The sequence below is a fragment of the Electrophorus electricus genome, chromosome 1, assembly GCF_013358815.1.
Source record: "Electrophorus electricus isolate fEleEle1 chromosome 1, fEleEle1.pri, whole genome shotgun sequence".
Classification (NCBI taxonomy): domain Eukaryota; kingdom Metazoa; phylum Chordata; class Actinopteri; order Gymnotiformes; family Gymnotidae; genus Electrophorus; species Electrophorus electricus.
In genome coordinates this window covers 23,116,850-23,128,683 of record NC_049535.1, presented here as the reverse complement: position 1 = coordinate 23,128,683, position 11,834 = coordinate 23,116,850, and the positions used below count along the sequence as shown (strand labels likewise).

General features: G+C 41.6%; 1 protein-coding gene across 1 annotated transcript; it reads right to left on the bottom strand.

Annotated features, from left to right (window-relative positions):
• Positions 1 to 5,357: 5,357 nt before the first annotated feature.
• LOC113572861 (beta-galactoside-binding lectin) lies at positions 5,358 to 10,390 on the bottom strand. Its single transcript, XM_027002768.2, has 4 exons — positions 10,294 to 10,390; positions 6,880 to 6,959; positions 6,589 to 6,760; positions 5,358 to 5,912 (listed from the first exon to the last, which is right to left on the bottom strand). The coding sequence occupies exons 1-4, from the start codon at positions 10,297 to 10,299 to the stop codon at positions 5,766 to 5,768; spliced, it is 405 nt and encodes a 134-aa protein (XP_026858569.2). The 5' UTR covers positions 10,300 to 10,390; the 3' UTR covers positions 5,358 to 5,765.
• Between the last annotated feature and the right edge of the window lie 1,444 nt (positions 10,391 to 11,834).

Below are 11,834 nucleotides of genomic sequence, written 5' to 3'. Positions count from 1 at the left end.
TCTGCACGAGCGGAGTAGAAACAGTGGCAGCAAAACCACGGGCCCCTGCATGTGGCAGGAGGATGACTGGCGGCTTTTCCAAGGGTGCGGAGTCAGCCTGCCGAGCCGCACTTGTCCTGTGCAATAAAAGCACTCGCGCTGAACAGATTTCCTGGTTTTTCTCTACAGCCGAAAAGGCACCAAGGCCACTAAGCAATCATGATAGGGTTGCCAGGGAGTCATTTTTATCTCATCTCCCCAACACTCTCATGATTAAATACCAAAGATCAATAACAGGTAAATAAACAGGTTATGCAAAAGCAACAGACACATACAAAATCATTTATAATTTGCTAATGGGATAACGTTATTTAGTGTATAAAATCTATAACAAGATCCATCATATCCATGTTAAAATCCCCCTGGTAAAGTAATTGGTGCACATCTACTTGTTCTTGGTTGTTTGGTGGCACCTAGTGGTTTGTTCCTTGGAAGGATGGTAGGACTAGTGGTTTGTTCCTTGGAAGGATGGTAGGACATGAATGATGTAACAGGGATGAACCAAGCTCAGAAAGCTCGGGGGTAACACTCGCAGAGCTCAGAAAGCTCGGGGGTAACACTTGCAGAACTCAGAAAGCTCAGGGGTAACACTTGCAGAGCTCAGAAGGCTCGGGGGTAACACTCGCAAAGCTCAGAAGGCTCGGGGGTAACGCTCACAGAGCTCAGAACATGAAAGAAACGAATGGAGCTGGATAATGTGCATTAAAGACTTGGACAGAAACTAAGAAGTGAATGCACCAAAAATTGAGTTTTTCCCAGAAGTAATAAATAAACAAACAACCACAAAATGACCTCCTGCCTCTCTCTCGTCTTTCTCTCTCCGTTCTCCTTTGGGCCATATCCCTTTTTCACTGCAGCTCATTCTTGATCTTAAGCTGTTCTCTTTTCAGCCCACTTTTCTTTCCTCTTCCGCTTTCTTTCGCCATGTCTTCTGTGAAATACTGTAACGTACACCCCTTTACAAAGCTGCGCTGTTCAAGTGGGCATAAATACAGAGCCCAGCAGGTGTGCACAGTCAGCACTGAATAACCCAAGGGATCCTGGGGAATACTGCTCTCCTAGCATACCGACAGGCCCCCTGCTGGTTGCTGGCAGCGTAGGCTTGGCCCTTACCATTGAAGACTAGGCATGTTCACTTCTAATCAGTCTGAGCCACAATTATTCTGGGTAAATTCTGTGCTTTAAAACAATTCAGAAGACAAACTAGCCCCATTAAGGTGGTTACTGAAACAAATCACACCCATAATGTGGACACCATTCCAATATACAAATGAATGCATAAATCTAGAGCTAGCCTCAGCTCATAAATTTCCATTTCAAATGCAGCTATATCCCAGTGCCTCATTTGCTGTGACACGATGGCTTTTAAAGAACACACTCTGGGAATATAGATGTTTTTAGCATAACTCGCAATTGCCTTACTGTTCCTGCATTTAAGTGAAAACTAGTCTATGACTGTAAAGGCTACCTGCACAGCATGTGGATAGATGCTAATTAACCAAACTGTCTAGGGCAAATGTTAAAGATATGCAATTACATTTTCCTTTTGAGGCTTAAATATAAAAATATATATGAAAGAGAGACCAAAAATTGTGAAAGCAAAAGCAAAACAGCTCAGCCAATTTACCAAAGTTACACCCAACAATTTAAAGCGGACACAGTTGACACAGTTCACATTTTACCAGTACGATGACTTAAACAGTCTTACATCTTGCCTCCACTGTAGCTTTACCCATACTTCATGCACCAAGTCAACCACCTAATCGACCTGAAAATCTCTGTATACATCATTGTGATGATCAGCGTGCTACTGAAGGACTACCGAAGACGATTCCAGCATGGCAATGCAGACTGCCTGCATGCAAAAGGTATAATTAATATATTTATATATGAATCATTACTTTACATGTTAGTTTTTTCATGGTATTGGGCCTTTTCAATATACAAGAACGTATTTTTTTGATATATGCCCTAATTCACAAAATTTGTATGTGACACATGTTGCCTGAATGTGGCCACTTAGAGTGAACTGAAGAGCCACAGTTAAGGTCAGCAGGATGCACTGTACTACAGCAGGTCCTTGCACAACAATGAGGAGTGACTTTACCCAAAACTGTAGCCTACAACTCCAAAGTACAAGAAGAGACATGTTTTCTAAATAAATTACTAATAAATTCCTAATAAATGATAATCTGGCAAATGTGTATCCCCCCAAAAAATCCTCACTGCTAACAAAAGGAACCTCTACCAAGCAATGGGAGCAGTACTAAAACGTAAACATCAGTTTAGCTCCTCTTACAGTTTTCATGCTAGTGAGACGCTTGTAATGAAGGAGCAGAGCGTGAGCTGGCGTTATTAGGAGAAGTCCAAACACCAGCCCACAGCAACACCACACACAAACCCGTAATCAGTAACACAAAGACATATCAGACAAAACCTCAAGCACTAGGACACACAGGGGCTCAGTGTTTTGGTGCAAACAGCGACAGGGCTTTGGTGCACTAGGAGGGAGGTGAGCCGGCACAAATCCACAGGGCTTAGCTGGGGTGGAACTGGGAAGAGGTGTACGGAGGAGCTGGAGGGGGTCATGTGGCGTGGAGTCTTCCCGACAAATAGGAAAACCCTTGTTTATGAACAAGTCACTTAAGTCAGTGATACATATTAATAAGAATGGGAACAAACACAGAATAAACTGAGGCAAAATGTTACTTATGAAACTGCATCTTGTAATAGTGTCTTTTGGTGGTGATGTCAGGAGCTCAGGAAGCTGCTAGTGGGTGGGTGGGAGGCAGACTGGGAAGAAGAGGGTAAGATGGATGGGTTCAGGGGGATATTGAGATGTATAGTTCATCTGGAATTTTTCCTTCCAGAGATGCAGTATTTTGAAATGAACTCTTCACGCGCCAACTGGTTTCAGCTTTTATGAACTAGAGGTTACAGAGCGGCCACTGTGGAGTTAGACGTGGTGGTACTTTGTAAAGCCTAGTACTGGCCAGCCACTGTGGAAGATCATGGAAGACTGGCGTGGTTGAAATGCATTAGGATAGAGTTGGGTCAAGTTCTGATATTTTGCCAGAGCAGAGGACACATAAACTGCAGATTTTCCTTTGGTGATGAACACAATGATTGCATACCAGCTAAAAGTGGCAGATCTCCTGACATGTAAGAATTCAGTTACAGTGACAGTTACATAACTAAACAGAGTTATAAGACGAATGATGTGGTGAAAACTGGATATCTTATTTCCTACACAATTTAACAGTTGCAGTTAACCTTCTCTCTGCTTATTGTAGTTAATGCAGACTCCAGGGAATTGCCATGAACACTGGCCTTGCTTTGCTGGTCAGAAGTACAGAGGGTACCAGCTTAGATGTTAGATGTCAAATACTTAGAATACTACACCACATAAAGGCATATTCCCAGAACATTGGTGCTAGTATGAGTGCTTCTTCAAGCCATCTACTGCACTTAGGCTAGTATTAACATATTTGCTCTAGTGTGGCAAATAAACCAGAATTTTCATGATTGTTGACTGTAACATTGTCACCAATATAGATATATTTAACATGGTAATAATCTGCAGGTACTCTATATCACTTTACTGATGAAAATTCAAAAGATATTACATTCACATTAGGATCATACTGCCCAAAGCAAGCTTGAGAAGTTTATTTACTACAGGAAGACTTAGTCAGGTTCAGTCAAGAAAAAAAACTATTCTGAGCTCAGGAGGGAAAAGATCAATGAAATTCTTCGAGTACACATTCAGGAAGAAACTTGACCTTGAACAAAGAACTCTAAAGCGCCATTACTACAGTCATTCTACTAGAAGGCCAGTGCAACAACCTCCAAACGCAACTGACTCTGCTTCCTGTTCTCAGCACCAGCATAAAGACCCCACATAAAGACCCCACATAGTTCCTGTTAGCATTCACTGCTTTCAGCATAAAGCTCCAGTTAGCTTATTAAAAATACCTGAAATACCTGTACTGATTTCCAGTGCAGACAATAGATGTATTTACCACAGTATGATATCAGTGAAAATCTATGCTTTAAAAGCAGATTCAATTATGCTTCTGTCAAAGGGTTTTTAAGGCTAAGTAGTATTAACATCGGTATATCTAATGAAATATGTTCACAATCAAACACTGGGATATGCGACTGATTTTTTCCCAACACAAACAAGAATAGGTACATAGCAAAGCACTACTGACTGCTTCATTTCATTTGTCCATTCTTAAATTTAATAAACTCTGAAAATAATCTGAAGTCCACCCATGCCTATCTAGCTAATAAATTACTAAAAATTCCAGTTTTATTATTAGAACTGAAAACAAGTTAACAGTTTTGCTGTTAATCTCTGGAGGAAATGTAGGTTATTTAACTAAACTTCACACAACCTTTAAGGCAATGATGCAGAAAACTACTGGGAGGAGGTTGGTCCTACAAACAGCCGGTGTTTCACTGATCATTACTGAGAGACTAAATGGGAATTGGGCACTTCAAGTTTGTTAAATGCCTTCGGGAAATCATTCAGGGGAGTTTTTGACCCGAAACACCATAGGATCGGAGGATTAAGTGCTATTTAATGTTTAACACATAGGCGCTAACAAAGAAAATCCAAAACAAGGCTCCTCCCGAACCATATTCTCCAGATTTTTCAAAGGATCGTAGTTATCATTATCATGCTTACTGGTATGTTGACACAGGAGCGAGTAAAAAAGTTTGCTAAGAAACTTGAGATCTACAGTTTATCCATATATACATTAACGTTCCATTATATATAATGTATATCCCTATATAAAGAAACATATATACATTAATTTATATCTGACAATGATTCATTTAACTTTTCAAAGTTATTTTAAACTCGATCTTTAAATCAGATTCGATAATCAGACGAACCTTTCTCACCTTCTGTCAGCCGAGAGCTAATCCGAGTTTCGTTTGGTCTCCGTGCTGGTTCAGTTCTCACTCAGTTTGTTTGGTTGATGTTTCATTTCGTTCTCCTTGGGACTAACGATCATTACTCATCCAAAGAAGCTGGCAGAACTGGGCATCTAGCTTCTCACCCTTCGCGTGTAAACTGCTTTATCACGTGCTATCCAAGGGCGTGACAGCAGGAAATAATAATAATAATAATAATAATTATTATTATTATTATTATTATTATTATTATTATTATTATTATTATTATTATTTGTAAACTGTTCAACCCCATTTTGTGATATATACAGCATAGCCCCAGCCTGTAAAGTGGCTCCGACCCCCCCCCATCACATTTCATTTCAACTGAGCAAAGAAACAAAGCAGAACAATCGCAGAAAATCGACGTTTAATATGGTTACAGTTATACAGTTTGATTTTAATTGCTATGTAAGAATTGTGAAATTATTTTATTACATCATATTAAAAACTGTAAGAAGGACACCAAAACACCTGCTGTAAACATGATCTCTATTTGGAAATAAGGATTTCTTTACTTTTACCAAGCCTTTTCCAAGAAACGACTGGCACAGTTTCTTGTAGTACTGTTCCCTCTAGTGGCGAACATGAGTAATACCATTGTAAGTCATCACAATCAGAGGCATGGTGGTGAAAGAGTGTGATTGAATGCTTAGCTGTGCATAGCTAGTTCCTGAAAATAGCTGATTCAGATAAGTATACAATTAAGGCTGCAGATAAACTTACAGGAGTACAGAGACTTGCATTATGCGATGGCGAAACTACTTGATCTCGATGCTGTAGATTCTGGCCTCACCCTCGAAGTGCATGTATTTGTATTTTTTACCACCGGTGCGATTGGGGAAGTGGATCTCAGAGCCGTCTGGTAGAATGATCCTGAATTCTTCACTGTTGAAGGTGATCTGTATCTAATAGTATATGAAATGGAAGGAGTGGCATCTTTTCATTCTTTAGCAAATTAAACTCTGTCATTCTTCAATAAATGTAGTGATTCGTCTGAAAGATGTATGCCACTTATAGCCTTTCAGTGCCTCACTAAAAGGGCAACTGAAAAGTATCTGCCCATTTTAAGTGCCATTTTTTAAATACATGATATTCATAGTGAAGGTCAGGATCAACTTTTTTTGGTCTCCATAGAGCAGATGAAAATAATTACATAGGATATATCTTTTCACAGAACAGCTGAAGTGGGCTAGGCGAACAGCCGAGGAGGCTGATGAAGTGACAGAAGAGCTTAGAATTAGACACACCATTTCAAACACAAAATCAGCATGCGTGTGTTGCAGATTAGGGGATGGCCAACCGGTTGGTATTAAAGGTTCCACAGGTTAATCAGTATCAGCGGTGCTGCTGATCCGAGATGGAACCGAGATGGCTGTTTAAATCTTATACAGGAAACCACTTTCAGGAATGTGCGTTTTAAACAAATCTGCTTTTAAACAACAACCAAACAAACATTTGGGTGTTCATAAAAGCTAATAACTAATAAATTTGTATATACAGACAAATGTCATGTTTATCTATGTAAAATTGGTATTGGAATCAGACCTGTCTTAAGTCTCCGGGGGACCCGCTGGGACCTACCTTAAAGTCCTCGCCCTGCTTAAAGGGAAATCCTCCCTCTCTGTGCTCTTGGCACCAGTTGCCCCCCTGGAAGGAGTTACACACCACAGCCTGCTGGTCGCCATGGGCATCAAAGCGAGGGTTGATGTGCAGGGCCAGGTCCTCGCTGCTGTTCCCGACATTAATAGCAAAACTGCGAATACCCAAAACAAAGAGACAGGCTGTGGACAAAATGACAGAAACCGCTGTTTGCATAGGTGACATTTCTGCTTTGTAATTTTAGTACTGAGACGGTTGTGCTGTGACACTCACTTGGTTGAGTCAATACTGGGGACTCCCTTCACGGTCAGGGTCTGCCCTGCTTTAAAGGACATGTTCTGCACAACCACACCCTGTCAGAGAAAAAGAAGCCATAGAGTGATGCTCAAGAATCCAGCTACAAGCACTTCTAAGCTGATCTGGACCAAGCAGCATCAGGATTGCAAGACAGGGTCCACTGTTAAGCTCTTTTTATCCTTCACTTTTTATCCTTCTCTCTCTCCCTTCCTTCTCTTTCCATCCAGTCCTCCCCAACATGTTCCTCCTCCTTCCATCGCAATCTGCACTCCATAACTCGCTTTTCCCTTACTTAGACTATTTTGTCCAGCCTTCCTCACCCTGACTCTCTGTCTTCTCTCTCTTTGGATACAGTTACTAATTCTTTAATTTCTACACTCTCCTCATCAATGAATCTTCTGAGCCCTCTCTCCTCTAGACCTGCTAACTCCTCACCACCTGCCCCCTGGCTAACAGAAGCACTTCGCTGCCACAGGAGAGAACTAAGGACTGCAAAAAGGTGGTGGAGGAAATCTCACCTAAATTCAGACCTCAGCTCATACCAGTCTTTTCTTTCCAAGTTCTCACTGGAAGTAACATCTGCAAAGTCATCCCACTACAGAGAAAAATTCAAATCATCAGCATCCGATCCATGCAAGCTCTTCGCTATTTTTTCTTCTCTCCTTAATCCTCCCCCTCCCCCTCCTTCCTCATCTCTTACTCCAGAGAATTTTATCACCTTCTTTGTCTCTGACAGACAGGTCTCGAGACATATCTCAGCATGCTTGACTGACATCACGTCATGGATGACAGCCCACCACTTGAAGCTCAACCCCAGTAAAACAGAGCTTCGTTTCATCCCAGGTACCCCCAACCCTTACCATGACCTCACAGTTTTCATCGAGAACTCGAACCTTTCTCTCACAGGTGCTTGTGCAGTCTCCTGTGATCTCATAGCTAAACTACTGCAACTCACTACTTGCTGGTCTTCCTCTAAGAGCCATCAAACCTCTACTTGTCCAGAATGCAGCAGCTCGACTGGTCTTCGATCTTCCGAAGTTTACATGTTCTCCACTGCTGCGCTTCCTTCATTGGCTCCCAGTAGATTTAAAACCTTGCCCTGCCTTTCCTACAAAGCCAAAAATGGACCAGCCCCTTCATACATGAGGTCAATGGTCAAAGCCTGTTCTGTACCTGGAGTATTAAGAACCTCAAGTACGGCTCGGCTTGAAACACCTTGCTTCAGATCTCGTCGGCAACAAGTTTGCTAGATCTATAAAAGCCCAGTGATCCAGTCATTCAGTGCTGGGTCTTTGCCAAAGTTCTGAGCCAACCTCCTAGCCAGTAGCTTCAGGTATTGAGGTCTGTGAGCGCTTGTGCTACACCTCACTTCTGCACTATGAGGGTATTCATGTTTTTACACGTCCCCTTCCCTCTCGAGCCTGTCTCTCTCCCAAGGCTTCTCTTAGCCATTAAAGTTCCTCCCTGTTTTCTGGTTTTGTTTGGGAAGTTTTAGTTTGGTTTTCCCCAGTGCATTGGGGTTGCCATTCTTCCCATGGCGTCCTTTCTTCTCCCTTTTTCCACGCTCAGCATGGTGTTTAGTTTTTCCTCTTGTTTTACCTGATCCAAGATCTAACTGTTCTGTGCTCGGGCCCACCATCATTAGAGTGTGGTTGCTCACCAAGTAAGCTGTTGGTGTCATCACCCATCTGACCTGGGTTCGAGCCCATGTTACAAAACGAGTACTTATTGTAGGGTGTTGTTTAACAAACTCTAGCACTTATTGTTTTTTGCACTTATCATTGTTTAAGATAAACCTTATGTATTTTGTACTTCTAGGTATCAGCATTGATCCCTGTATTCCACAGTATTCCACTCTATTTTTTATACAGATCTTACTGATGTAATGGGCACAGAATCAGCATGGGCATGGACTCCTACAACTAAACAGCGAGTGGACGGCCTGTGTAATTTTCCACCAGTGGTTCTGAACAGGGTCTAAAATTGGAGGTTGAATGATGAGGGATAAGCAGTACAAGTCTCCAAGGTGACGTGAACTCAGATTCCCTTCATCGCCAGAGGACTACACATGGCTGGCGGAAAGCCAGGCCCGGGCCGCCACATTGTACGGTGATCTGCTAGGAACCTCTGCGCTGCAGAGCACATACAGCTGTGCAATGGACAGCAGCCCTGCAGAAATTGATTTGCTATCTTGTCCCTGCACACATGTGGGTGTGAAAAGGGCATTAGTTCCATACACAGACCATGAAGTTGATGGAAACTTTCATGCAGGGACACAGAGTAACTACCAAGGCATGTAGACAGTATTGAGCTGGGCCTTGAGCCCAAGTTGGCTTAAGATTTTATTAGCCATATTAATGCTGGCCGAGGGCTGAGACTAAATCTGGCAGGCTGTGCTCCAAATGTAGCAAGAGTTCACAGCAGTGTGGCCAGTGAAGGAACAGAGAAAAAAAGGAGAAAAGGAGGGATAGAGGAAGTAAGCAGTTGGGAGGGATGGGTGGTCAAGTGAATTCTTTCCACATGAGCCCAGTTCTGATGAAAGCCAGGCAGCTACACAGCTCACAGCTGCTGCAGAAGTGCTCTCTCGGAAGGGTGAGACATGTCTCACTCTGTCACCCTCACTCCTGCTCGCTCTCTCTCTCTCTGCTCACAAGGCAGCTGAAGTCAGCAGGGGGGGGTGTCCACAAACTGTCACTATTATTAACTCAATCTTTCAGCTGGTAAGCAAATTACACCCTTGGAGATGTAATGTATATTTGTTTTGGATTTTTAAAACAATCTGCTTATAGATTATATTTTTTATTATTAGTATTCTGTTTTAATATCTTGCTTTGTACTCTAAATAATCTGCTTCATAGGGATACCACAATTGGCACTGTAAATCTCCCTGGCATCTGTGTCAGCATGATCTGCTGAAACTTAGTTTAGGTGTGACATGATCAACACTTCCTACTGAAGTTGTGTTTCTACACAACCACCAAACATCAGTTCGGACACAAGACCAAGCTCTCGTTGGCATAAATGGTTCAGCACATTGCGAAATGTGCAAATGCAAAAATGCACGGATTAGATTGAGCCTAAACAAATTAAACATTTGTGAACGTCCCCGGGGAGTTTTGTTCTCAGGCCACTGTGCAGAAGAAAATTCCCCTTAATAAACATACCATTTTTGGCGTACGTGTTGCAAAATTATATAACATATGCGGATTATGTAGGGTATGAGAACTTTCAAACGCATTCACATCACTAAGGACCACTCCCTTTTTCCAAGATAGCTTCTTTATTACCAATAGCGCTGCATTCTGAAAATAAAATGATTCGCGATCTAGTGACAACCACGCAAAGTTACTACAATATGAATTAGAACATCCAAGTAAATAAAATACTCACGTTCATCGTGGCTTCTCTCGTTTGAGCTCAGCGAAGAGATGTGAATGAATGGGTCAAGAACAAAGTTGCGCCGCGTTAAAAGCTTTCTAAGCGCACTGCGGCGCACGGGACTCAGTGATTGAACGCTAAACTATCCTATCAGGTTGCTCAATCTCTTCCACTTCTAAACTATCCTATCAGGTTGCTCAATCTCTTCCACTTCAACCAATAGCAAAAGCATTTGCGGTGACTCTTTAGAAGAGATGGACTAAAAAAAAAAAAGTTATTTCGATGTGTCTCAATCAGTATTATGATGTGAATTTTAATACACTTTTGTGTAATGACAAGCGCTGCCTAAAAGAGTGTGTTTAATCGCGTGTAATATTTATTATTTTTACTTTAAAGTATGATGTGCATTATCCCGATAGTTGGGCACAATTCTGAAAATATGGGTGTGGCAATATGTTACTCCGTGTCAAATTATTTTGGGTTTCCTGGACCTACGACGGCAGGTCTTATTAACCAGACAGACTGATGGCTTGGTAACCTGTTTGTTGCTCCCTGTATACACATTCATGCTCAGTAAACATCTAGTGAATTAATTTATTTTATTTTGCGAAACAGTGACAAGGCCTAATAACAGAAACGTTTTTCCTTTTATAACATTGTGCAATATTTCGATAAAGGGACATTAGCAGTGTATTGCACAGTGTGCGATGGAGAGCATAAGATTTAGCAACTCTCGGTTTAGCAACTTTTCTCTCGTGGGTGACGTTGACGGAGGCCTGCGCGTTCTGTACCATAGGAGGGAAACCTTTGGTCAAATGCGCTATCAGAGTTTGAACACATGCACTCGAGGGAGCCAACCGTAGGGTGGGTTTGGTTACTAGACAGCATGGGGCTGCTTGTCACAATGATTTTAACTTAGACCTCTAATAAATGACTGTTCAAAATAGAATAACAGGTTTAACAACATTCAATTGTCATTAGAGAGCAATGAATGAACAGTGAACAGTCAGTAATAGAACTAAATCTAAAATGTAATCCAATTCTTTAAAAAACAGTAGAATGTTTACCACAATAGTTGTATCAAGTTGTTTGATGTATATTTGCGCTATAAATGTAAGTAACAAACACACCTTGACCTTACTTGAAGTGATATAACTCCCCACAAATACAGCCGTATTAAAGAGCATTAAATAGTTCAAACAAAAATGCGGACGCTACACTGCAGTTGTTTTAAGTGAAAAAAAATATGGCAAAATATTCCTCTTATTACTAGCATAAAACATCTGACTCCCAACATTTACTTTATAGTATAAAAACAGATCAACTGAGCTTCCATCGGATCTTTTAAGGCCAGGGAGAGGGAAAGAAGAGAAATGGCTTCTGCCGTCAAATCCTAACAGTTCAGTATCAATGTTTCTACACAGTTCTCCCTAGATTACAGAATATTAACAAAGTGACAACCAACCCATGTCTCCCCTACACGTTCTGAGTTGAGAGACCAGACCAAATTTTGCTCGCTCTCGCTCTCTCTCTCTCTCTCTCTCTCTCTCTCT

Coding starts and splice junctions, on each gene's coding strand:
- LOC113572861 (XM_027002768.2), bottom strand. Junction 6,761..6,879: donor CCCAGTATTGACTCAACCAA/GTGAGTGTCACA, acceptor GGGTATTCGCAG/TTTTGCTATTAATGTCGGGA. Junction 5,913..6,588: donor AGCAGGGCGAGGACTTTAAG/GTAGGTCCCAGC, acceptor ATATACTATTAG/ATACAGATCACCTTCAACAG.